Genomic DNA, 27,009 nt, shown 5'->3' with positions numbered 1-27,009 from the left:
CTTCTCGTCAAGCTGTATACATTGGATGATCAGGCGCGGCTTGACGGCGACGCCGAAGGGTTGACACACTCGGTCTGGCGAGCGCCCCCATCCATGGCGAAGCAGAATGAGAAACCGCCGACGTAGCAGCTGTCACACCCTCTCCTAATCACATGATATCACAACAGTGAAGCCGGCTAGCGCCCGCAACTGCAGCTCTCCCAGCCTGCCCTGTCCTAATCACGTGGTACCACAGCGGCGGAGCCCACGAGCACGCGCAGGCGTGCCGCTGCTTGGCGAGTCACGTTGTTCGCCTGCGCTCTGAGGCCTCAAGGTCAAACGTCCATCAAGACTGACCTGTGGAGCCGTAAACAAATAGAGCCGCTCTAAAAATTCCCGCTTGCCGGTTAAAACTGGTTGCGTCCTTACCGAAAAAGTTGACTTGCCACCGTTTCGAAGTGAACGCCATTGCAGCGTAGCGTTTGGGATCCCTACAAAATCTTTGTTCACGCATGCATTTTACTTGCGAAGTCAGCCGTTGATAGCGACTCCTGTATCTCATTTTTTTGCCTTTATCTATTAGTGCAGTAGAGAGCTTTGCTACAGCAGCGGACGCTGTAGGTCTGTTCACATGTTCTGTTTTTATATGACAATGCCGGCTCTAAGCGCCTTGATTTTATGGATTAAAAAATTCGCTGTGGCTTAGCTTGGTTAAGCCCGGTAATTGCGAAAGCAATATCCGTACCTACGCCATGGTACAGCTGGTAGTGTAGCTGGTGGTGGTGCTTCTGGTTAGACTTGTGGTGATGCAGCGGTTATACAATCCAATCCAAACCAATCCATTCCAATCCAATCCAATCTAATCTAATCAAATCCAATCCAGTCCAATCCAATCTAATCCAATCTAATGCAATCAAGGTCAAATGAAGGTTAATGGTGGTCACCGCCGCGGCACGATGGTGGTCACGGGCCGCGGCACGGCAAAGGCGTGAAAGTGCAAGTAGTATTGCTTTCGCAATAAAACTCGTCGCTGTCTTTGGGCTCTTCTTCGGGCGTCAAGACGCGGGCGTCAAGCATTCCCCGCCTTCCCCCGGGCCTTGTGCCTTTTGTCCTCCGGCCAGCGCATCTGTCAATCTTGCGGGGTTGGCTTGATCAGCTGACTGCTTGTCGGCGTACAAATAAAGATGACGGCCCTGCTGTCGGCCTTCAGTCACCGAATGAGCCTTGCCCCCCGAAGCCCGATGATTGCTGTCGCCATACGGTCTCTTGCTCAAGCGCCTCCGAGGTTCCACAAAGGGAAGATGTCGCCGTAGATAGCGGCCCTCCGGAGACGCGCAGCGCACTGTGACAGTTTGTACCATTCTGCAAATTTGTAGCTTCTTTTGCCGGCCTTCAAAAGAAGCTCACAAAATACAACTACCACATGTCATTGGTGCTACTTCAAAGATCCCAAGTATGAAAAACCTGTCCCCCCCCCCTCCCTTCGTTTCGACGCGGCCGACCATCTTCATCACCGAATTAAAGAGTTAACTGCGCGAAAGGATTAGGACACCAGGGAGACACATTCACGACACTTTGAAGTGCAGACCGGGACTGACATGTAGCTACCGCAATCAAACTTGCACAAGAGATCGCCGCATCCGGTCTTGCTTGGGCAGAAAGGAAAGAGCCCGTGGTTCTAGAAATATTTTGCAAAAGGATTTGCCGGGCTAGTTGATTCATTTCTGAATTAAAGAGTTAACTGCGCGAAAGAGTTAGGTTCCTTTCTGCCCAAGCAAGACCGGATGCGTCGATTTCTTGTGCAAGTTTGGTTGCGGTAGCTGCATGTCCGTCCCGGTCTGCGCTTCTAAGTGTCGTGAATGTGTCTCCCTGGTGCCCTAACCCTTTCGCGCAGTTAACTCTAATTCAGAAATGAAACAACTAGCCCGGCAAATCCTTTTACTTCATGACCTCGCGTCAAGACGGCACCGGCTGGACGAGGAGGGAAGTCTCCCTCATGAGGGAAGCGGAAGCAGTGACGGGAGCGCCACCTCGAAGGCTGCGAGCCGGTAAGACCATGAGGGTCTCTTCGGGATCCGGCCAGCGTCACGAGCGGTTGCAGCCGCACGCTCTCGTCACCTTCCGCGACAGGCGCACGGAGATCCGTCCTGCGTTGCCGCTGGACTTCTGGTTACAGGCAGCGAAGCGAGCGCAGCAAACGTGCGCTCTCGTCACCTCCCCCAGAAATGCTCGGGGATGGCTTTGCCCCAAAGACTGCGGTGCACACGGGAAGACCCGGCCGTGATTGTCGGCGCGTACAAACGTTCGCCACCGATACGTCCTAAGTCGCGCCCCTGCCCCAGCCGGTAAGTCGCAAGCCCTCCTTACGTAGCCTTCTACTTCCGAGGAATGCCTCGTTGATGTTGTGTAACTAGCTGGCCCGCTCTGTACATTAATTGAAGGTGCAATAAACTGCATATGAGTGTGCATGTTTTGTCGTCCCTCCCTTTGTTCCCTTGAGCTCGAACCCCTCCGCGGTTAGCGAGCGGAAACGCTGCATCCGTGGAGTGGGAGTGCGGAAGGCTGTCCCCCCTATACATCCACAAAAGACGCGTATGAGCAAAATGCACTCTTCACCGGAGCGCTGTCCCCGACGGAACTTCATGCATTCACTGGGCGAGAGATGCGTACCAACAGCTCGCCCGTGGTAGCTTTTGTGCTGCGGGGGCGGTTTTCTAAGGCCAGTATTAGAGGTGTGTAATTGCACCTTGGTGCAAGACATTTAGCCGGTTGTTTTTAACACAATCTACAACTCTTTAATTGACATTCATTTTCTGAAGGCAATATTTAAAAAGTAAGGTAATTAATTACCTTACTAATTAGCATCGAAGAGGAAACAAAAGAGTGCAGGATAGAACACGCAGCACTCAAGAGCATTAAGTTGGTTTTACTCGGTACGATAGTCTGTCCTTTTTAGAACTCTAGGAAATTTTAGATGGGACACCCGATGTATCAAACACCTGTAGAATGCCGCATAACACCACAATAAGGAATGTTTTCAAAAACGTTTCAAAGAAAAATTATCTACATTCACATCTAATAACTCCAATAAGCAATTTTTTCTGTCTCTAGTCTTAAAACAGAACTTGTTAATGATGATGGAAGATGCTTTCTGCCAGCTTCACTGGCTCAAAATTCTTGAGTGAGGTGAAGACTACCCGTGAGTACGCGACATCTTCAGTCTTCTTCTGTGACCGGGACTGCAATTTTTCTAAGCACACCTGTGTTGCCATCCAGCTGGATGTAGTCACCTGGGGACAAGAAAGAATGTTACAGTGACGTAACAGCTCTAAGCAAATAGTCAAGAAAAAAAGTTACACAGTAAAGTTTTCTTAAAACAAACAGTAAGCGGTTAAGCGGTCTTTGCGTTCAGGGTACACAAATAGGTGGAAACAAATTCAGAAATTAATTGCCCTCGCCTATCTCCTGAGTATTCAAAACTAGTCAACTTCCTCACGGACACACTTTTCTTTGTCAGAAATGGTACCAAAATAGTCATTTATTACCAGCGCTGCATATCTCAGCAAACCACGAAAATGCTTTGGACGAACCATACTTGCCTTAAAGCCAACACAATTCGAAAAAACACACGACAAGCTGCCGTCGTCACCATCCATAAATGACAGCTGGCTAATGACGAGCCTTGCTTGTACAAGTCTGCCAGGAAGATAATAAACTTCGCAGTGACCATCCATGTTTGTACTAGAAGCTAAAAAGGAGTTCGTCGTCCTGGGTTGCTTCATTTGGTAAAATTGTCGTAGCAAGCTGTCTTCAGATGTACGTCCTTCAAATTTCGAACTCAAAGTAGTTACATGTGCAGAGAGTGACGTTTCGCGCGAATTTTTTCTAGAGCTGTGCGAATATCCGAAATTTCAAAAATAAATCCAATATGTTTATTATTCGGCTCATATTCGTATTCGAGAAATTGATATGCGAGAATTCACGAATATTCGAAATTTTCCAATTATTCGCAAAGTTCAGAACATTCGGCAGCAATAGAAAACCATGACGACTTTCGTAAATCCGATCATGGCAAAACGAGAATATCTTGGCAAAATATCTGAACATCGAGTTTAAGTGCCAACAAAACGGTGCAAAGGCGCCCTCTCCACTTTCTTCTCCGTCGTTCATCGCGTAGGTCGGTCACATCCGGACGCTTATCGCTTGGACCTCAAGCGAAACTCCGCAAAATGGGCTTTCTCACAATCGATGAGCACAAGATGGCCGACCGCCACCTTTGAACAATCGCAACGCGATACGCGCGTTTTGTATGTTTCTCCGTCCGTCCGTCCGTCCGTCCGTCCGTCCGTCCGTCCGTCCGTCCGTCCGTCCGTCCGTCCGTCCGTCCGTCCGTCCGTCCGTCCGTCCGTCCGTCCGTCCGTCCGTCCGTCCGTCCGTCCGTCCGTCCGTCCGTCCGTCTGTCTGTCTGTCTGTCTGTCTGTCTGTCTGTCTGTCTGTCTGTCTGTCTGTCTGTCTGTCTGTCTGTCTGTCTGTCTGTCTGTCTGTCTGTCTGTCTGTCTGTCTGTCTGTCTGTCTGTCTGTCTGTCTGTCTGTCTGTCTGTCTGTCTGTCTGTCTGTCTGTCTGTTGGTTCGTTCGCTGGTTCGTTCGTTCATTCCCTCCAATATGCGTTACACACCTAACGCCCACATCCGTGGCACTTGTTCTGTCACCCTAGGAACTCTTCTAGCATATGCACCGCCACCTCGTTTTCGTCAACCCTGATGTGCGAGAATACCTATTTGCGAAAGTTCGCATGGGGCTCCCGAAAGGGGGTAGAGTCGAGATTTCACCGGTAGGGCAACTGACCGTGAATTAAAACTTGGGATGCACTCAAACTCTACCTCAAGAACGAAACGCGATACCGCCTGCTCTTAATACCATCCAAATGACGGCATCACTCCGCACTGCTCCTAGAGGCCCCGTGCGCAGTGGAAACTTTCGACTCCACTTGCTCAAGGACGAACGGCGGCGTCACACTCACAGCGCTCCTGGTGACCTCCACGAGAAGTGAAAAGCTTGCGCAAGGTTTTTCCCACACTAACGACGTGACGGAGCCACGGCAGCAACGGCTGCCTTAGGGCCCATTCACACTTGCGAGTCGCAAACGGCACGCGACCAGCAATCGCTTGCGACCAGGCAGCAGCTCGACAACACTATTGTTCACACTTGCAAGCATGACCAGCGGGTAGCCTTCTCGTTATATTCTCGTTTGAAGCGAAAACTCTCGGGAATGACGTTGTTCGCGCGCTTTCGAGAGTTTCGTCTGCTTTGGCCCCACCTTCCGTACTCGGGCTCAGTCCTCTAAACAGCTATTCACAATGCAGTACAACGACCCGAGCGAAGATGAGGATGTCGCGACGGTTTTGATGTGCACCGCGGTGACAGAAGCGCGCTTCTCTGTAGGGCCGGCCTACCAGCCTGCAGTATGCCGGCAGCCGGCGTCAGAAAAATACGCCAATATTGCTTGTTCGCGTTCATATATACCAAGCCATTAGGTAGGGGAATGTAAAAAATTAATCATCTTTTAATATCGCTGGCCAATACCGAGTTGCTGGTAGAAGTGATAACTGCGAAACAAGCAAATTTCTTCCCATAGCCGCTTTGCTGCGGCTGCCCAGTGCGGCTGAACTGCTGTCTGCTAGACCGCTGCTGAAGGCGTCGCGGAAATCGGCATGTCTTGATATTATCGTGAGACGAGGTTCCCAATAACGCGGTGACGAAAGCAGCATATTAATTACTAGCGCAGGCCAGCATTCGAAGCGCCCTCAGCTGCGGCATCGATATGAAACCGGCTAGGCTTAGCGACGACTAGGGCAGCCAGCTGAGAGCAGCGTAGGTCGTCGCCCGGCGCACCCGCGAACGGTGTCGTTGCCGGAAGCTTGGCTCGCTCGCTGATTAGTTCAGCGGTTTGCAACTCGCAGTCGCAAGGCTGGAAAATCGAGCAGCGAGCGACTGGCCTGTGACTGTCGCGTTTCGACCAGCGCGACCGTTTGCGACTGTCGCTTTTCGACCAAAACGGCCGCGCGACCTCTGGGACTCGCAAGTGCGAACGGGCTTTTGAGACTGTGGCAACGCCGGCGACGACACGACTTTTCCACCCCAAGAGCACCTTAAAAGGAAACTTCATCACTTTTTCAGAATTTCACCATATTCAAAGATTCAAATCTATATAGGCTGTAGGTGAAGCACGCCAAGTGTTTTTGCACTAAAGAGTTTAAAATAGCGACGTAATCAACGGTTTAATTTTGCGCTTCTCAAAGCATCGGGGGAGTGCGGGAAAGTTCAGTGTGACGTCACGGAAGGTATGGCTTCTAATTCCGCTGCCGTCACCTACAGCCTGCAGTGCCTCGTTGGATGCTGCTGAAGAACACTAGGCGGGCTTTGCCTTTTGTGGCTTTCGCTTTTTCCTTCAAAGCAGGCATTTATGCGCTCCAAATGTACTGGCACCTTCGAAGATGCCATCATGCGCCCCCCACTTGCCGTTGTGCGTTGCTGAGAAGCTTGAAGGTCGGCGTGATTTTAATCGGCAATTACGTCACCATTTCAAATGCTAGCCCAAAAGGACTTTGCATGTTTTACCTGCAAGTTTCACACATTCGACCATTTCTCATAGATTTCTAAAACACATGCAGTTGCCGTTTAACGCAGTGCTGTTAAAAGCCGCCTACTTAATAGTGAAATAAATCCCCGCGCATCTCTTCCGTGCGCGTAACTGCAGCCGTGATGATGATAGCGTATAGTTTCGATGTCTGAGCTTCGCCGCCAGCCCGAGGCGACAGCGGCAACGGGCCGTTCATTGCCGTCCAACCCCAGCTGCGCGCCACTTCAGGCACTGATCAGTGCGTCCCTGGTCACTTTTTTTCTTTAAGACATAGTCCCGTAATTCCGGCGTTCGCCTCACTTCCTCGTTGTTGGTTCCTCCGGCACGCCAAAACAGCGCGCTCATCACAGGCTTTTCGATGTTTGTGGGGTGGATCCTCCTTACATGGCTTCAGTGCATTTTCGAATTTCCGGCATATTTTTTTTTCGCAGAGTGGAAAGGGCGAGGGGGGCATCTAAAAGCTCGACCTTCGGGTAATACCAGTTGTGTCATTCACGAATTTTATTTTGTTACTCATTTTGCAAGGCACAGTTAAGGTTGCACACTCTTATGCTGTCTAGGGAAGTAGCATACATTTCTGTGCATGTCTCGCTTTTATTTGCTGTGGGGCCGAATCAGTCTCGGTTTGTTCATTGCAGTTGTGAAAGTCATACATTACTTTAGAAAAATCTCAACAACAACATTTGCCCATTTATGTTCTCCATTTTTTCATACAGAAGAGATATTCGATATTCGGAAGCATTTTCTCTCTAGATTCGTATTCGATTCGTATTCGAAAATTTCTCTACATTCGTATTCGATTCGTATGCGAAAATTTCAGCATTCGCACACCACTGTAAAATATAAAGCCATAACAATTCAGAATCTTTCTTTTCGAGGAATGTAAATGTGTAAATTTCAAACAACGTACCAAGAATGAATTCTGTATTTGCCTTTATCATACGTACCACTCGCAAGCATAGTTGTGATACCGTCGATCCCGACGACACACGGAAGACCGTACTCCCGAGCAACGACAGCACCTGAAAGGAATAACAGAAGAGAAGTTATTGTTTTCCGCGTGGTTTTAATAATCAGAAATAGCAAAGCAACACAAGCTTATCAAGAAATAACAAATAAGGGAAATAGTTTTCTGAGAGGAGTATTGTAACTTGGTTTATGGTTTATAGGGGCTTAACGTCCCAGAGCGACTCAGGTCATGAGGGACGCCGTAGTGAAGGGCTCCAGAAATTTCGATCACCTAGGGCTCTTCAACGTGCATCACAGATTTGAAAACGTATCTTTTTAACAGATTTTTTTTATTCTTGAAGGCTATACTGAAGAGAACTCCATTCAACAGTTTTTCTCAGTAAAAATTAATTATTTGCTCTTTCTGGCTGTGTTGACGTTTGTCGGGCAGGAAAAGACGCATTTATCTTAAAATTATTGGGCTTAAAATTTTTCTGTCGAGCATTTCGAACCCGTGACCTCCTTACCGAAACCCCTCCTTACCACAATTTTGAAATGAATAACGGCGTAGCACAGCCTTCAGGAATTCGCGGGAAAATCGGTGTCGACACACGCATTTTACATGCGAAATCCACCGGTGATGGCGTCACTTGTATTTAGTTTCCCAATTGTTCCTAGTTTATAAGCGCTCCATTTTCTGTCCTCATCATCATCAGCCTGACTACGCTCACTACAGGACAAAGGCCTCTCCCATGTCTCTCCAATTAATTCTGTCCCTTGCCAGCTGCGGCCACCGTATCCCCGCAAACTTCTTAATCTCATCCGCCCACCTAACTTTCTGCCGCCCCCTACGCATGCATTTTCTTGGAATCCACTCCGTTACCACTAAGGACGAGCAGTTGTCCTCCCTTCACATTACATGCCCTGCCCAAGCCCATTTCTTCCTCTTGATTTCGATCATTGACCCGCGTTTTTTCTCTCACCCACTCCGCCCTCTTCCGATTTTTAACGTTACACCTATCATTTTTCTTCCCATAGCTTGCTGCGTTGACGTTAAGCTCAACCTTTTTCGTTAGCCTCCACACTTGTGCCCGATAGGTGAGTACCGGTAAGATATACCTGTTGTATACTTTTCTCTTCAGGGATATTGGTAAACTGCCATTCATGACCTGAGAAAACCTGACATATGCGCTCAACCCCCTTCTTATAGAGTAGAGGCGGTCATTTCTGATTAGAACGCGATAGCCTGTGCAGGCCTACTTATATCAGTATTCAGAATCCGTTTAACAAAACACGCGAAGCATAGCTTAAGCACAAGTCTACCACCAGCAAACGTCAATCTCGTCTTTCATTTCCTCATTCCAAAGGAGGTTGTAGTTTTTGTAGCTGAAATCATAAGCAGTTCTTACAAACAGGATAATTCCTGCGCTCAAAACGATCGCTTGACCACGCGTACAACTTACATCGAATTTCTGACAAGACTTGCCTCACGGCAACTCGAGGTCTTTTATTATGGAGTATCCATTGTAACTGAAATTGGATAGGTCTTTCACACTACTCTTATAGTTTTCTTCTTGGCCCACATCGTGAAAACTATTTCGGAAGGTGTATCTACGCTTTACAGCCTGACCAAGTTGACGGAAAGGACATTCTTATTTTATTTTGGAGCCTGCTTTTGACAGCTGAAGGCAAATTTTCTCATCTTTTGTTTCTTCAGTATTCTATGGGTGCCATGCATCCAGTATTAGGAATGAAGCTTTTAGAAGTCATTACATCGCATCAGCTTGTAGTGCATGCTAAAGGTGAGGCGAAAACCTTTCCGATTCTCTAATTGACCTAGAATTGAAAGGTGGGCAACGAACATAAAAAGTTGCGTCGAGGATTTCTAATAGCGAGGGAAGAATTTCAGCCTCGGCGAAGCGCGAATTATTCTTCTGAATTGTTATTATTATCAGGAATTATTATTCTTCTATGCGCGGCACGCTGGCTCTCAAGTTGGCGCTGACTCTGATTTCGATACAGGCCAACTGTCCTTTTCATGGGAACTTTGTTCCGCTTACTGTGTCTATTAACTGCTGAGGCTTATGTGACTGCACTTATCCATCGCTGGATGCACAATAAACTCACCGTGGGAGAGCGGACCACCGATTTCTGTGACGACTCCAGCCAGCAGAGGAAAGTACGGCGTCCAGCCGGTGTCCGTGGCTGTCGTAATCAGAATCTCGCCCTTCTGCACACCGACAAATGAAAGAGGCCATTTTACTTGTCGGCACAGCTTTTATTTCTCGTATATAGACTTTCTCTTGCAGTTTTCCTCTCTCGCACAAAGGCTTGCAAGTGTTCTTATTCCCCTAGTGCCCATACTCCAAGTCATTTTGAACAAACAAAAAAAAACATTTGTGAGCAACGTTCTTTCTCACGATTCTTCCTGTCTGGTGGCATTGAAATGAATAAAAAAATTGACCGACGACTACGATAGTCGGTAATGCGAAATTTGAGCGCAGCTCTTCACACGTGTTAGCAAGAAGTGGCCGGATTCTTTTCGAATAAAGAAAACAGGTTTAATTTAAGACTTAAGGATACAAGAATGAGATAACTGGATTACTGATACGTAGGAGGTTCGGCGGATCTGCTGAGTTGGGAGGGCCTCGCCGACGCGTCTCGTATCGTCGGCGCCTCTCGGTCATCTCTCCTCCCAAGCTGCAGCGGTGGGGCTTATATAGCCTGAGGAACGGTGGCCCCTCAGAACTGGCCAATCCAAGGCAGCGCTCGACGGCAGTCCGAAAGGACCAACCAGCGACCGTGCGGCCAACCGCTTCAAATCTTGCCGCGCGCGCTGGCGTCCGGGAGAGAAGGAAACGGCGCCTCGCTGTCTGGCCTCTTGTGACAAGTCCAGGCGTGTTGCTTGAAGATGCTTCTCCTTAGGACTCCGCTGCCGTAAGGCGCAGCATCGTGGATTGTCAAGGGGGACGCTCGTAGGAGAAAGTTGGGATGCGGGGCGCCTCGTGGTCGCTGAGCGGGAGCGTTAAATGTCCTGTGCTGGCGTGTTGGGACCGCGTGGCTCGTAAGAAATGTGAATGCTGACACACGCAACCTGCCACTGCTGAGAGGTGACATGTTACGTTCCTAACCACCCTCCTGGATCTTCCCGTGGCAGCTACCTTAGCATCTGCGCCACTCAATGCAGATACTTTCTTTTCGGGTTGCGAAAAAGCTACAGAGTGCGGTGAGATACTGCGGGAACACATCGGAAGTGATGACCTCCTCCCATTACGACCTGCAGAGCCTGAATTGCAGAATTTTTTTCTGCACTCGCACCGACTAGTTAAGGTGGCCATAAAAAAATCAGACAGGTTCGCCAAACATTCAAGATTCCGGCGGTAATTTTGGATGTCCACCGCAATTTGATTCATACTGTAAGCCGTGCGAACTAAAACCGTTTCTCCAGATTTTCTCGGCATGTTCGGCTGCTACTGATAGCTTTATAGAACATTTTCTTTTTCATCTTCGGAAGTTCTGTAGTGGTACTTTACGCTATGACCAATTTTTTTTTTTTTCACTTAACTTGAAGCGATCTGTTTCATTCCGGGTGACGCCGTCGTAAGAGAAAACCAAAGCAGTCATCAGGGTAAGAAAACGTCTTCGTAACCAAGACCCGGACCACTCACTCCAACCAACCGGCCTGCGTAGCATTGGGATGCACTTGCGCTGCTCTAGACTCGCCCAAGACGCCCATATTCAACACAAACTAATTGTCTTCCATCTGAGTCGCCATTTTCTATAAAGGCCTATAAAGGGCAAAATTTCTATAAAGGCCTCTACATACACATCACCCAGCGTGCGAAACTGTGCGCACATCCCGCCATGCATCTCACGCAGGGTTGCGGCCCCAAAAGCAAGTGTCTTCAAATTTCAACCGCTCATCAGGTAACCGCTAGAACTCTTACGTCATCTGCATTATCATCTTCAGCAGTCTGACAGAGCAGTACAAAGGTCTCTTCGACGAATCTACTATGAGGTGCACGAATCTACTATGAGGTGAGGTGCACAAATCACCGGCGGTTTGCGCAGCTGAAGCGAGGAATTCGAAACGAAAGAATTACATTTAGAATTTTACTTCGTTTCTTTCGTTATGATAGGCTTAAGCAACCAGAACGCACCAAAAAGTGTAATTCAGTGCCGCCGCTTTTTTTTTTAAATAGATACAATGATTGACACTACATCACCTGTATGAGGTGTGCTTCCTCGAATGTAGGCACCACACGTGCCAGCCCCTCCGCTACGCCCTGAGACATCGGATTGCCTGCAAAATAACACACGTAAAATAATGATAGCATGCAAATAAAATGCGAGCCTTATTCATAGTTTTACGAGTGGCAGGCCGGCGCTCAACACATATCCTAAGATTCAGTAGTATCTCTCTTCATGTATGGCGCACTGATGTGACAGTGTTTCTTCATGACTATAAAGAGCCAGCATCGAAATTTCAATAAAAGCAGATAGAAGTACTGTAAAGCCAGCATTCTTGGCAGAATTATCTGTTTTCTTCACCCCTATAACACCTTTATCTTGAATGCTTTTTGCTTCGGTGCCATTCTTAAATATGTGGATAGCGTTGTGTAACACATATGAATTTTAAAAAAAAACACTACGACTAGTGTCGCACGCCCGTGCGGAGCGGGGAAAAAATGGAATTTGTGTCTCCGTAAGGAGAATAAACGGAACTTACCCTTGATTTCAAAATCTCCTTCCACGTATTTCTTGACCCTTTCAATCTGAAATATAGTGAAAAGTTTGAAAGTTCTACACGAGAACACAAATCGACAACAGTAGCATGCGGTGATAAAACATCCTCAATGCGCCACAACAAGGTGGGACGAAACAGTTTGAGTTTTGATAAGTTTAAATATTCCAGTTTAAGACGATGGTACATCTTTCGCGGATTCTTTCATACTGCGTGCAAGCTTACATCTCTCCAAGCGTCACCGCCTCCCCGCCCCCCTATTTCTACGAAAAGCACTAAAGGTTTCCAGTTTCAGGTGAAGGCATCTGAATGAATGTGCGCCTTTCAAGTAGAGATCGCCATGCTTATGACCGGACGCTGGTGAGCATCGGCATAAAAAATAAATTAATGAGTGCTGATTACTACAGCTTACTTTTAGTTTAAAAGATATGTGCGCATTCCGTTGGGGCTAATAGAATTTCCTAGAGCTTCTAGACCAAGCACTGGCCCATAAATGTTTTTTACTTTTGCACGAAATATTACTCGTTCAAGTGAACTCAATTCAATTTCCTCGTCAGTTTGTTCCCACCGCAACCCGATATAAAGATAGCGTGGTCTGACGGCTGCTCTTTATTTATTTATTTATTTGTTTATTTATTTATTTATTTATTTGTTTATTTATTTATTTATTTTTCCTAAAAGGTCCATTTCGGGACATTACATGAGTAGTGGGGATAACCCAGCAAATAATATTATACATTAATAAAAAATGGACAAAAATTACGTTGATGAATAGGCTATATCTATAGGAGTATCTATAGAAGAAGTGGATTCTCTGGCGAACAGTGAAACGCAGCATAAAAACTGAATGGAAAAATTCCGCTGCGCCTGGCTAACCTCAAGCTCTTTTTTTACCTGGACAATTTTTATGGCAATAAAATTTACCCGCGTTTACCATATTCTCGCAACAGAAATAAATTATTACCGGCTTAGGTACACCGATGAAAATTGCTGGGTATTTATCCTTGTCCGCTTCGGCATGAATTTTCTGTCGTCGTTGAGCCCTGGAAAACGTGCCAAAACAAAAAAGAAATTAAAAGGCCGCTATCACGCAAAGAAAGATAAACAAAAATGTCTAAGGTGGGTACTCCAAGAAAAGCATGTCGGCACGCCATTCCGCTATTTCAGGATTTACTTTTATACTACCCAGTTATCAACACAAAACACCTAGAACGCATGTGTTGCCGATAATAGAGGGCTGTTTTCACAAGATGAGAATCCATAATTGTGGATTTCTATTCGCCAAAGGATAAGCACATTGTACCGCATAGAAATATCCTTGAAACTAGTCACGTAATTTGAAATAAACGTTCTATTTGCTTTGTTCCAAAGCCCCCGTCCCATAATACAGGTCCGTCCCAGGCATTGAAAGCCGAAGTTTTTCTCTTTCTTGGTTTCCTTGTTAAGCGACTGCGGCATGGAAATTGAAGTTTTAAAACAATGAGGCGCCTGCATGACATGAACAGCTCATGAATTTCGATGGAGGCGGAATTCTAGAGGCCCGTTTGCTGCACGATTTCAGTGCACGTTAAAGAACCCCAGGTGGTCGAAATTTCCGGAGCCCTCCACTACGGCGTCCCTTATAACATGAGTCGCTTTGGATCGTAAACCCTCATGAACCAAACCAAACCAAACAAATAAGGCTAGATGATAGGGTGGAAAACACATACTAATCTGTGCCTACCAGTGGGCGTACAAAGCAGCGTGCGGATGTGATGCACATCACTCAGTTTTCATATGCAAAGCATATATGGCCCAACAACTTTCTTCCCTTAAAAAATTATGGCTGCGGTTAGCGGATACGCGGTTAGCGTATCAGCTCGGTTAGCAGATACGCGAGGTGGCCGAACCGGGTTTTTCCTCGCCGTATTTGCTCTGAGTCCCCAAAGCGTAGTCATCCTGCCAATCTCTTCTTTTTGAGAGAAGTCTATAGGGTGATTTCTTACTTAGCCTTCGCAGATTTTCATTTTTACAACTTTGAGAGAGACGTCGATGCGGTCTGCTGAGCCGAATTATACAGCAAAGCGGGCATTAAGTACTTCATGTAGATCAAGTTTGGTTTGGTTTATTGGTGTTTAACGTTCCAAAGCGACTCAGGTTATGACGGACGCCGTGGTGAAGGGCTCCGGAAACTTCGACCACCTGGGGTTCTTAAACGTGCACTGACATCGTACAGTACACGCGCCTCTAGAATTTTGCCTCCACTGAAAATCGGCCGCCGCGGCCGGGGTCGATCCCGCGTCTTTCGAGTCAGCACTCGAACACCATAACCACTGAGCCACTGCAGCGGCACTCATATGGCTTAAGGATTAGACAAATAATTCAAATAAACTAAAATTATTTTTTTTATTTTGAGGGACAAGGTTATATTGCGAAATTGATGGCAGTCAACATCAAAGGTTAGCCCTGTTCCTAGAATTTCTTAACCGGCAGTGTGGTTCAAGATACAGAACGTAAAAAATGAGCATTTGAAAGCTCGTGGTGTTGGCTTTCTCGCTATACCTAACTGTAAAATGGCATCGTTGCGCGCGGTATCGTCGCATAAATCAAGTTAAATTCTTCACTATCAGATACACCACATTCGCAAGTATTTAATGCGTAAGCAGTGCGAGAGATGCCTTTTGACAAATTTGCAATGGGAGAAAGGTAACTCTAAGACCTTTCAAATCCATATTTTTGACGTTCGATACTGATAAATGCATTAGCGGCTAAGAAAACAGGGTTCACTTTCGATGCTGACAGCTATAAATTTCACATTTTAATCTCACCCTCTAAAATACAAATCAAAAGTTTATTATTTAATTTCAGAAAATTAATTCTCTAATTATTGTTACATATCATGTGCAGTCTTTGTCAAAATTGTACAGCTCAAGGGGTCTGCTTCTGAGCCCTGCAGCACGGCTCCTCTTGTGTAGTGAGGGATCCTAATCCCACGACAGCGGGATGAACTTATGTCCTCCAGGCTCCCAAGCTTACGACTCTCAAATGTGCATAAGACTCCCACTACACGCCTTGGAATCAAACCCCTCGGGGTGTATATCTTTGACAAAGACTAAATATCGGCCATGCTGTACAGTCCAGCTTGAGACCGCACCGACGAATATATAAGTTTTTAGACTAAATATTTGTAAAATTTAAAAAAAATCACACTGTACATGCACCGCATAAAATTTGTGGTTGTTTTGAAAGGATTGTGAACGTATTATGATAGTTCTTTTTGTTGATTTAGCGTTGGCTTGTGCATACACTTCGACTGCTACTGCTGCCGTTCTCCTACCCGAGGTCTCTCACCAGGGCGAGAGTCAACCGGTATATACATAATTTGCGGTTAGTTTCTTTCGATATAATGAGGGCGTTTTTGGATTTGCTCACTGAGAGACTAGCCCACCCCCCTTTATCCCCTACGCTGTTCCCTGTTTCTTGCAGCATATACAATTGCTTTCACAACACGATCTATGCTATGATATCCACTGCTACGTGTATCCGCTCTTAAAAAATTTAACGAATTGTTACTAGACGGGTTGCACATCCCGCGGGCGAGAGACGGGGCATTGTCATGCGGTGTCCCGGACTAGGGACGCCGACCATGTAGCGGGGCCACTCTGTGGCTCCCAAACTCTATTTTACTGGACGGGTTGCACCTCCCGCGGGCGAGAGACGGGGCATTGTCACGCGGTGTCCCGGACTAGGGACGCCGACCATGTAGCGGGGCCACTCTGTGGCTCCCAAACTCTATTTCATGAAATAAAAGTTTTCATCACCACCGCCATAAACAAGATTTGCTTTGCGCGTGTCTCGTTGGATAAAATGCTGCCGTCTCCGTCCTGACACTTCCCGCTGCCTCACTAGCCTCACTGGGTAGCGCAGATGCGCTCTTGCCATTTATACTACCTTCCTTTTTTTGCTTTTAAGAGTCACTCACGCGCTCAATTATGCTAAACATTTTTTTTTTGCTACCGATGGACGTAATATATCTTTAGCAACCGCCTCAGAGGTCTATTCCCTAAAGAAAAAAAAAACGTACTGGTTCATAAAGGTATATACGGGTACTTCAAGGTACTATACAGATGGAGACAAGTCTGTTCGCGGTCTTAGGGATAGCGTCTTGCAGGAATAGAGATATGTGCAGGGTTTTCAGCGAATGTAAGGCGAGCACACAATTCATGAGCCACAAAATCATATTATCTCTGGTCGAATAAAGATGAACCTAGGGCATGCTTTGCCTTAAGCCTGTAGATAATGAGTGGGTGTAGGTGTGTCATAAGAAAGGAAGGAAAAGATAAAAATTAAACCTTTTGCCTTCGAAGCATGTAAGTAGCTTTAAGGGCCCTCTGTAATTTTCGTCTCTTTAAGCTTGCAATAAATTGATATGTCGAAAAACTTGTAATTCCGCTTAGTGTCCCCGTCAATTTCTGAAAATGCTTCTCCGACTGCGGTTATTAGAAGAGACAAAAAAGGCTTGCCCACTTGAGAACCAGCTCCGGGGCCCTGGTGCGCAGGAGCAGACCAATCTCCTCGTAGGTGAGGAAGAAGATGAGATCGGGCGAAGGCAGCCTCCCCTCGCAAACCATGCGCCGCGCCAGCTCGTGGCTCACCAGCCGCAGCTGGTGGATGACACGCACCATGGCAGACTGCGAGATGTGAGGGGTCAAAATGAAATGACCAACCATGACTGCAGCCTTGCTCATGCTGCGTTTCTTTGTAGCCTCCAACAGAGCGTGCTAGACACGCAGGCATACGCGTCAAGTGCAGCCTTTGTGAAGCGTTTTCAGGCCACAGGGTCTCTTTTCAGACGTTAAGCGGGGCACTTACGGTGCCTAAGAAGGTACCAAAGTGATTAAGATGCAGACGGGTCTTTCTCGCCTGCTAGGAATTTTGAGCTTCATAGCTGCCGTAAAGCCACACTACGAGAATCAAAATCAACGCACCCCCCAGCCTGAAGACTCTTTACCAACTCTGTACACACCGGCTCGATTCTAATGGACGGCTTCCAGAGCTACACGCAACATGATAATTCATCCACTGATTAGTCTACAAGTTTACCCCCTGGCCTGAAGACTCTTCACCAACGCTGTACACACCGGCCCGATTCTACAGGACGGCTTCTAGAGCTACGTGGGTGATAATTCATCGGGTAATTACTCTACAAGTTGACCGCGAAACACTTACTTGTTGTTTTCTCTACGTAACCCTTTTTTTAACTGTTGATCGCTACGATACATATATTCCTGTTTGAAACATAAACGAACATAAATCAGTTCTATCTTTACAGCGAAAGCATTATAGCTTTGGTTTAGCGATATAAATCTGTATTCTAGCGTGCTTTCTACAGCCTCAGCCGTGAGTACCTAACTAGAAAATTAATTTTAAATGATTAATTGAATTTATATTCGCTCAAAGTAAATTTAACCAGTTCAGTTTAGCGGGTGACCAGCCGCAGCAGTGATGTGGCAAGTGTGAGAGGGAAAAGAGAAGATGTAGAGGATAGGATGACTAAGCTTAAGCTATAACAGCTTTCTCTGATTAATGCGTCAAGCCGGTAAGCTTAGCTCCGCAATTTTTTTTAGTGCGGATGAAGCATCCACTTTAGTAATACCAGCACCCGACTCTGCTTGATTGCCCTAATGGGACTGTTCTGACGCAGCTGTTGATGTTACGCCCTGTCCAGTGGTCTATGCCGCTTGTCGACAGGGAGAGGCGCGGGGAGAGGGTGGTGCATTGGCATAGAGATTATTGATGTTTATTAACTTTATTAGGTTTGGTTTATGGGGTTTTAACGTCCCAAAGCGACTGAGGCTATGAGAGACGCCGTTGTGGAGGGCTCCGGAGATTTCGACCACCTGGGGTTCTTTAACGTGCGCTGACATCGCACAGTACACGGGCCTCTAGAATTTCTCCTACAAAGAAATTCTAGCCGCCGCGGCCGGGATCGAACCCGCGTCTTTTGGGTCAGCAGCCGAGCACCATAACCGCTGAGCCACCGCGGCGGCTAACTTTATTAACTAATTTATTAACGTGCGAATGGCTAAAGGGCTGAATTCTTATTATTCCTTCTCAACACTTACAATTTGTAAACACGCTTCGTTTGATTCAAAATAATAAAGGTTGCGACCTCACCTTGGACGTCTCACGTGCCGCAACGGATATCCGTGCCTTTGGTATCACAAACTTCAAGATGAGCCTGCATGACAAGTACACTGTTCATTCGTTTTACTAAACTCCACTGTAACCGCGTTGCCACCCATCGAACCTTTTCCTCAATATTTTTTGCCAGTGAACTTAATATTTAACTGAAGAAGCGTGGCTTTTCCTCCTACTAATAGCCCTTACTGGCCGTAATTGGCGTGTACTGCGAGGTGCTCTGTACTCGCCTGTCGTCATATTTAAGTATTTAAGAATTCTCACAATAAAACAGAAAGCATACGACCCACTGCGCTTCAGATGCAATTTGCGCCAGCTGGTTAGCATAAGGAAATTTTTTTATGGTTGAAATTTTATGGTGGAAAGATAGTTACCTGCGCGGCAGGTAACCGTATGACATGTTTAACGTCCCAAGGCGGCATGGACTACAAGGAACGCCTTAGTGCGGGGCTTCAGATTCATTTCCACCACCCGGGATTTCTTAACCTTAGAACGTAGAGAGAAAAGAACACTCTTCGTAGCTGTTGCAAATTCAACCTAATAAGGTATTGTATGCTATAAGCCAGAGAGAATGCGCTTATGATATATCGACTACCCTCAAACTAAAATATTACGCTCCGCTAATACAACTCTGATATGTTACAGCGACGAGTTCCTTCGTGGTATTCCGCAAACTGATACCCAATGATGCCCTTTCTATTAGAGATGAGGTTACGATACCTCTATTTTCTAGCATTTTTTCTGCAGGACGGTAAGTTGAAGAGCCTACCTTTGGAGTAGTGACAGCTTGTATGGAAGTTTAGAAACGTCCCAGGCAGCAAATGCCGATTTCTTCTCAACTTTAGGTGCTCTTGCAGCTGCCTGCAGAAAGGGAGAAATTGAGCGCCGTCTACGCATCCCGTTGAAGAGCCATTAAAACATGTGACGAGATGAACCAAAATGAAGTTATATGCACGCCCATTGCCTCATGTTTAATACAGTGTGAGATGTTCTCGGTCACCGAGAACCAACCCCTATAACGCTATGCGCGATGCTACTTATTGGAACATGCTTTCTGCTCGCCGGTTTTCTGGCTACTAGTGCGAAGGTTCACGGGCAAAACGTGTTTGTCGTTGTAGTAGTCGGAGTAGTAGGTGAAGAGTAATGACAGTCAAAAAACGCGATCGGAAGGAAGAGGGCAAGGACGCGGTGGGACCGCGCACAGGCTGGATCTTTTCTGCGTAATCATTACCGTATGCCAGCTAGCGCTGATTTTTCGCATTTCCTTGCGTACAATCGCAATTCAATTCTTTTTTTTCTGCTTTAGCCTAAATGTTATATGACTATCTGTAGCCTCTTTCTGAACCAACGCAATGTGAAAGAGAAAATATATTGCCCATGAGCTACATTTAAGCCTCTAAATTGATACTAAGCGAAAATGAAATTTTCTGAACTCGGTAATCTTATATGCTTTGTTTTATAGTTTCCCCTGAAAGGCACATTTAAAAACTCCCAATCGAAATACTTTTGCTGCGACTAAGGAACCTAGCGCAGTAATTTACATCGCTTAAAGTCTTGCGCACAAGTGCTTAGAAATTTTCTTTTGCCTATCAATTGAGAGCCAGTGTTTTTTTTTTTTTTTAAATGTTCTTCGTTTCTAAGAAGGCAATCGGACTTATACCTTTAATGACTTCACCAGGGACGATGGATCCAAGCACCACGGATTGGTATACACGTCGAACTGCGAGGATAAAAAACGAAAGGATAGCTAGTTGGAGGCAGGTTCAAGATTTACCATTATTTGAGGCTTTGAAAGAAACATGCAATAGCAACCCAAAGGAAGTATTTTCACATATTATATATTGCTCTAAATTTAAAATCATCACGTATACAACGGTGCTATTGACAAAAGCTTTGCATGCGAGAGCTTGGCTTCTTTCCACATTGTGTCTAATTAATGTGCCCAAATCTGACCGAAATCGCGGCGTTCGTTTCAATCATTAATTGTATTTTTATGACATCATTGTTTTCACCTTAAAAACAGCATCCGGATTATCACCCTTATCACTCCGAGGTCGTGTTGCCAGCCTATCTTCATTTCGCAATTGTTTCCATAGCCCCACGCGCATCGCACTTTATATTCGTCCGCACGCCCTCATATCCGGTCATACCAGCCTTCAGCTACAAGTTGCCCGTCCGAGTTCACGCATTGTCACGTTTTCAGTCTTTTTTTTTTTTTGCTCGCATAGCTGTAGACTGGAACGGCCTCCTAAACAACGTTTCTGTAATCACCTACTAATCATAGTTCGTTGAAAACGTAAATAAATATCCTGTTATTGTGGCTATCTTTTCTTTAAGTCAAGTCATCCTTTATGTAACGACCTTCTTGGTGCCTTTAAGGTAATGAAATCAAAAGGCAAATGAAATATATCTGCTGTTTTTAAAGCCCCGTCGTACCGGAAGTAACAGCGCCAGCACCTTTCGTCTCCTTGTGCTACCTCAGCTTAGTGCTTAAAGCTCTCGCGTGTGCGCCATTTTTTCTAAAAAATTCTGCACATGCTGGCCTGGGTACTGTGCATTTTATGCTTTCATAATTATCGCAATGAACAGTTTTCTTTGACGTTCTTAAGCTCAGCATGCGAAAGTCCGCGATATTTAAAGAACGCGGTTTCGGGGCACATTGAGCATGGACGGCGATACAGCACAAACTTTTCGGCAATGTTGGCGATTAATTCATTAGAGGTCATGTTAACAAGGACGAAAAAAGGCCCTCGCCTTATCAAGAGAAACAATGCCTCCAGGCTTACTATTAAAAACATTACAAAGCATTTAATGTTCCATTTATGAATATTTACTCGCCAATGAAACACTGCAAGGCAAGCAGCAATGATCTAGCCGTAATTATAGGTTTGCTTCTGAGCTACCTGGTGGTAGCGTTCCTGTGAGGAAAATGCAACTGAGCACATAACGACAAAGACGGTAAACACGTGACGGCTGCCTTGCTGCGTTGCTTTATAACCACCTTTTGTTCGATGGTAATCCCGATACAAGGGCGTTGTTGTACCCACTTGAAATTTTTTTAACGCGCACTTATTTCTCAGCACGCAACTGTTTTTTTTTATTTAGTGCATTTTAATAAAGGTGTCGAGGTCGAGAATCAACCCACCGGCAATGTATTTAAGAGCAGAATAACATAGCCTTGCATCCCCGCGACTGTTGCTATGCCTTTTTAAACAATCATCACTCCTGCGGTACCGTTATTGTTCTAATTTCTTTTAGATTTTTAACAGCTGAAAGAGAGGTGTTCTTTAAACCAATCTACGAGACGTGCCCAGAAAAACAAAAATAAATGTTTATCTGTGACCTTCCCCGGGATTAAGAAGTGAGGCTTATACTTATACCACCACCTTGTCCAATAAGGAGAATTGTTTCCTCACGGAACAGACTTGAACCACGTGACCCCTTTTGGCGCACACGCATCAATCAATTGGGTAACACTGTTTTACTTCAATTTCAGTTGTCATTAATTGAAGACGCAAGTTTCGAGCAGCGATGTCACTGACTTTTTTAATTAACGTGCCACTGCTATACCACCGACGCCGTAGTAAACCCAGCGAAAGTTTCCTGATTGATGCCACCGTTTCAAAACATTTCCGTAGAAAGATAAACACTGCTGTTTATAAGTGTCGCATTCAGAAGTGACAGGACTCCGCGACGAGTGACGAGGTTCTAGTGTGGGCTATAGATGTCGAATTAAAATCACTACGGGAGGATATGATGCCGATAATCTAATGGCTGCCCTGATACAGAGACAAACGAATGCAGCGAAAATGCAGTGGCTCTGAAATTAACTTGTCGGCCGCAGGCAGGGCCAGTCCGCAGCCAACAATTTCTTCCTCGGTCTGAACCAATAACAGCGGTAGTACCTCCTTTACTGCCCGATGACCATGCTTCTTGATGAACTCCCGGAACTTTATGCCACACTCGTTTTCTGTCTTTGACAGCCATTCGGAAGCCTCCTGTGCGCAAAAATACAAACAAAACGAGGAGTTCATGTCCTATTATCACTTTGAATGTGCTTGCAATGTCCAAATGTATAATCAATCACAGCAATACTTCGCTTTAAGTACACATGCTCTGCAACTCGCGTGGAACGTAATTAATGGAAGGGCATGAGAACTGTTCGCAAACAGTGTTTCTATATAAAGAAGGAAGCGCTTGCGTTGGCACTCCATCGATAAAACTGAAAAAAAGAAGTCATGTATCTTGGACAGCAGAAGTGCTTCGTTTTTTTCTTTTCTGAGTGATTTTAGTTCCTTGACCTGTCACTCTTTGCCTCCTCTGTGGTGCATATAAGATAGGTGAATTTGTAATAAGTATTTGTGTCGTTCATGTTTCTTTTGCGCCATCCTTCTTCCTATATAGAGGGTGTTTCACCTGAGACGTTACACAGTTTTTAAAGATAGGTTTTTTGAGTTAGAGGAGCGCTTTTTTCGGCATAGCACTGTCAGCGGTGTAGTACATCAGAATACGGCTAAGACGTGCTAACTAGTAGGCTGTTTAACTAATAATGAATAGTGAACTTTTTAATTATTACCGTTAGGCTCCCTAATTATTAAGAGGCGTGCAGCTCACTGTAAGTAATATCCACGTCAGTTTTTAGAATTTCGAAAACGCGGTTACCATCGGCAATGTGACCCATGCTTTGCCTGCAAGCTTCTCGAAAGCGCATAAATTTTGGCGCGACGCAGCCAAATTTTGTTGGGCCACAGCTCCCAGGGTAACGGCATTTTAGAAATTCTAAAAACTGATATGGTTATTACTTTGGACGGGCTACACTCCTCTCTATAATTAATGAGCCTAACAGTAAAAGTTAAAAAGTTAACTGTTCAATACACGTTAAAGAATTCCAGATGGTCGAAATTTCCGGAGCCCTCCAGTAAGGCGTCTCTCATAGCCTTAGTCGCTTTGGGACGTTAAACCCCATAAAACAAACCAAACCAAACCATATGTTAATTAGCCTACTAGTTAGCAAGTTTTAGCCGTAATGTGATGTACTACACAGTTGATAACGCTATGCCGAAAAAAGCACTCTTCTAACTAAAAAAGCCTATTTCTTAAAATTATGTAAGGTTTTAGGGGACACACCCTGTATATCAAAGCGCGGCGAATAAAGCGATCAGTTGTTAGCCAGAGCTTGTCCGTGTTTCTTTTCTCCCGTCCATGTTTCCTGCCTCTGTTTTCCACCTTTTAAAGGTATGTACCAGCCAGCAAAACAACAAGCTTTATTACAGTTCTTCTGTAGATTCACTAGCACACCAGGTGAGCCTGTGTAAATCAAAAGGGAGAGGAATAACAATTGTGCAGATACTGAAGCGACGCAATCTGAGATTTTTTTTCCCATTTTTAACTGGGCCAAGTTGATAGCGACCTCCAAAAGTTTTTTAAACTTGACCCTCCTCCTTCCCCTCTTTCCATAAATCCACCCTGTCTGCAGAAGGCTCGTGTTGGCATGAACATCGGCGCCAGTGCCATGCGCAGTAAGCTAACTTACCTCTACGGTCATGTTGAGGAAGCGCTCCTTCTCTGGGGATTCTCTCAGAGTAGCGCCCAACTCCTGCGGGAAAAAAAAAAACGAGAGTCAGTACAGGCAGTAAAAACCCTCGTAGCTCACACTGTCTGCAGGGTGCAATGAGCGCAGCCTGCCGAGGAGAGACAGTGGCGCAGTTCGTGCGTTGTACATCGAGAGGTAAGTGAACATATATTTTTTATTTGTTACAGATTGAGGAGGTATCATAAATTCAGCTTCACTGTATAGTAAAGTGGAGACTATGCACGCTGCCTAATTCTTGGAATGAAAGCATAAATTTTATCCGCACTGTTCCTGATCTACAACACTATATTATGCCACCTGCGTCTTGATGTTTGATATGCATGCCCGATTACTTTCAAAAACTCCTTGAATGGGACGCAGTTCAGTGCACGTCGAACAGGAGTGCAAAAGCCAATTGTGTTTTGGCTTGGTATTACCATAAGCAGCATAGGCATTTTAGCGTCTTTCGAATCGGTAGAAGTTACAGCAGACAGAAAGGAACAATGAGAAAAATTTTAATTTACGGGGACAGCTAATTTTATTGTCTATCGCACTGCCGGCCGTTGATTCTATTGCCAAAAGTTACGTCACTTCCGGTCTGGTGACGTCACCTACTCCAGCTAATGGGCGAACTTTGTGGCTGGCGATGCATTTTGGCCACATGGGGCTTCTAATGTTAGTGCATTAATAAATTGTATTACAACGTGTGCAAGATGTTCGCGGCCTGCAAAGAGCCCCAGAGCAGATGGGTCTTAAATGATTTCAACTACCAGGTGTTCTTTATTGCGCAGAAGCTGTAATTTTAACCTTTCTCAAGGCGTGGCTACGACGGCCGGGCTACAATCTGGGAAATCGTGCTGAGCAACAACTCGCCAAATTCTTCCAAACGCCGCATAAGTTATAAGCAGGAGACACTTCAGTTATTTTAGAGCGAAATCAGTTGAATGGTCCATCTTGTTACCCTCTAGCATTAGGCGGCAGACGGTGACGTGATCTACAGTTTCGTTCTTAGGTTAACGACGTCGCCATCTTTAACGAGCACTGACATGGCGCAATACATGAGCATGTTTACCAGATGCGGAAACGCCCAGCTGTGTGCGATTTTTGAGCTTGATAAAAAAGCAAACACGGTCGACGTTAATTCGGAGTCTTCAGCTTCGGAGACATTTTCTCACTGAAGTAACGGACTACGTAGTATCGCTTGAAATAAGCAGATAGAACCATACTAATATGCTAAGATCCCTTCAATCATTCTAAGCTAGCAGTTACGGCAACTATTGTTGGGAGGGGAGCAGTTCCACAGGACGACACTGAAACAAAGTGCCATGAATTCTGGTCACATGATGCCCAGGACACTGTTTACAAGGTCACAGCAAATGTCCTTGGCACCGCTTACCACAGGATGATTAACACATGCAAAGAATGTAGGAACGTAAATTCTGTGAAACTAAAAGAAAGGTCGCAATACCGTGTGTTCAGAATGATTCAATAACGATTTTTCTTTAAGAGCGTAATCTCTACAGAATGACTGTACGGAAGACGCGGACATAATTTCCGTTCTAGAGGGCAACAAAAAGACGATTAATTAGCTAAAACATCTCATCAACATTAGATTTTTTTAATTTAAGCCACACAAGTAAATTGATAAAATGAAGGTTAGCCAAATCAAAACAAAGTAGAGTTTTAAAAATTTCCGAATAGGCATTACGGTTCGTGGTATTAAACGTAAAATAAAGGTTATGAAAGCTCTTCAAGCTGATTTTCCCGCGTTCCAATGTATAAATGGCGTTGCTTGAAAAAAAATATGGATGCAGTTTAAGTCTTTTAAAAGGTAGAAGATGTTGACATGATTCTAGTGACAATACCACGTACAGGAACAGTATTTTAGCAATATGCAACCAGGCAAGGAAAACTTTGCGAACTATCAAGAGGGTATTTTTCGCGTTCGATATTGAGAACCACAATGGCGACTCAAAAGTTTTATAAACTGCACTTGTCTTTGATATTGAAGGCCTTCAATTTCGCAATACAATGTTACGCCCTCAAATCAAAAATAAAAGTTCTTGATTCTAAATACTACTCTTTTTATTGCACTCTTTCGCGCTAGTAACGTCTGCCTTGGCGCACAATCCACCTGCCAAGACTTCCCCGACGTGTTGTTCAAGTATTTTCAAAGAATAATTTTTACTGAGTAATTCGAAGCTCCCTATATCTTGCACAGGCCATAGTGATTTCTTCGTTCTGGATTAACCACTCTGCTTCTTTGAAAAAAAAAATATCTCATCCATATACTCTACCTGGATCATCCTAGGCACGTCGGCGCTTTCTACTTCTCCACCGAGAAGAATCTTGGACAACTCACTGAAGATTTCACTGTTCAGCTCTGCAAAAATACAAAGGCGGCATGAGTTAAGCAAGTCTGCCTAAAAATTACAGTTATTACAAGATAATCGCCGTGTATTCATGCAGCCAAATACACCCATGACATTGATACGTGGCAGCTAGAAGCAGCAATAGAAACAGCAGAGGTAATCTGCTACGCAAGGGACCGACGGCTTGGAGTAGTCTCACAGCACACAAGCTCGCACCTCAGCGTCGTCTTCTTAACAAAACCACTTCGTCGTCCTCCCAGCGTCCGTAGTATGACCCCCCTCGCGGCAAAAGCACCGTTCCGGTGCGCACTACACAGGACAGCTAGACGGCGAGTTGTAAGTTTTGAGGCGGGACACATGGACGATGTCGGTGCGGGGAGCAGCGGCCGGGGATGGCGGATGTAGCGGGGTGATCTCGTACGTCACCGCGTACGTCGTACGTCACCGGACGTACGACCCGATAAGGGCCTGTATATCGGGGAAGCAGTTTTTCACAAAGGCCCACACGGCGGGAAGGGACCCAGAGTAAAACAAGAGAGCCAGGAGAGTAGGTGACTTCACGACGGCGACAGT

The 27,009-nt window shown here is 45.6% G+C and overlaps 1 protein-coding gene across 4 annotated transcripts in view; it reads right to left on the bottom strand.

Annotated features, from left to right (window-relative positions):
- Positions 1–2,885: 2,885 nt before the first annotated feature.
- LOC149343509 (uncharacterized) overlaps positions 2,886–27,009 on the bottom strand; it is a 95,506-nt gene continuing 71,382 nt past the window's right edge. For 3 of the 4 annotated variants that reach the window (XM_089545946.1, XM_089545945.1, XM_089545947.1), the window contains 13 exons: positions 26,362–26,447; positions 24,026–24,088; positions 22,398–22,490; positions 20,153–20,212; positions 19,262–19,353; positions 18,469–18,532; positions 16,819–16,982; positions 13,277–13,355; positions 12,298–12,343; positions 11,795–11,871; positions 9,696–9,798; positions 7,568–7,642; positions 2,886–3,269 (listed from right to left, as the gene is read on the bottom strand). In XM_089545946.1, the coding sequence (XP_089402072.1) occupies positions 3,196–3,269; positions 7,568–7,642; positions 9,696–9,798; positions 11,795–11,871; positions 12,298–12,343; positions 13,277–13,355; positions 16,819–16,982; positions 18,469–18,532; positions 19,262–19,353; positions 20,153–20,212; positions 22,398–22,490; positions 24,026–24,088; positions 26,362–26,447 (1,076 nt within the window). In that variant the 3' untranslated portion in view covers positions 2,886–3,195. Of the gene's footprint in view, positions 3,270–7,567; positions 7,643–9,695; positions 9,799–11,794; positions 11,872–12,297; positions 12,344–13,276; positions 13,356–16,814; positions 16,983–18,468; positions 18,533–19,261; positions 19,354–20,152; positions 20,213–22,397; positions 22,491–24,025; positions 24,089–26,361; positions 26,448–27,009 lie in introns of those variants that run through there. The other variant, XR_016283133.1, reaches the window with a different exon arrangement.

Source organism: Amblyomma mixtum, chromosome 5, assembly GCF_055824585.1.
Source record: "Amblyomma mixtum isolate Tamu chromosome 5, ASM5582458v1, whole genome shotgun sequence".
Classification (NCBI taxonomy): Eukaryota; Metazoa; Arthropoda; class Arachnida; order Ixodida; family Ixodidae; genus Amblyomma; species Amblyomma mixtum.
Note: the sequence above shows the minus strand (reverse complement) of the source record. Positions and strands in the feature narration are given on the sequence as shown.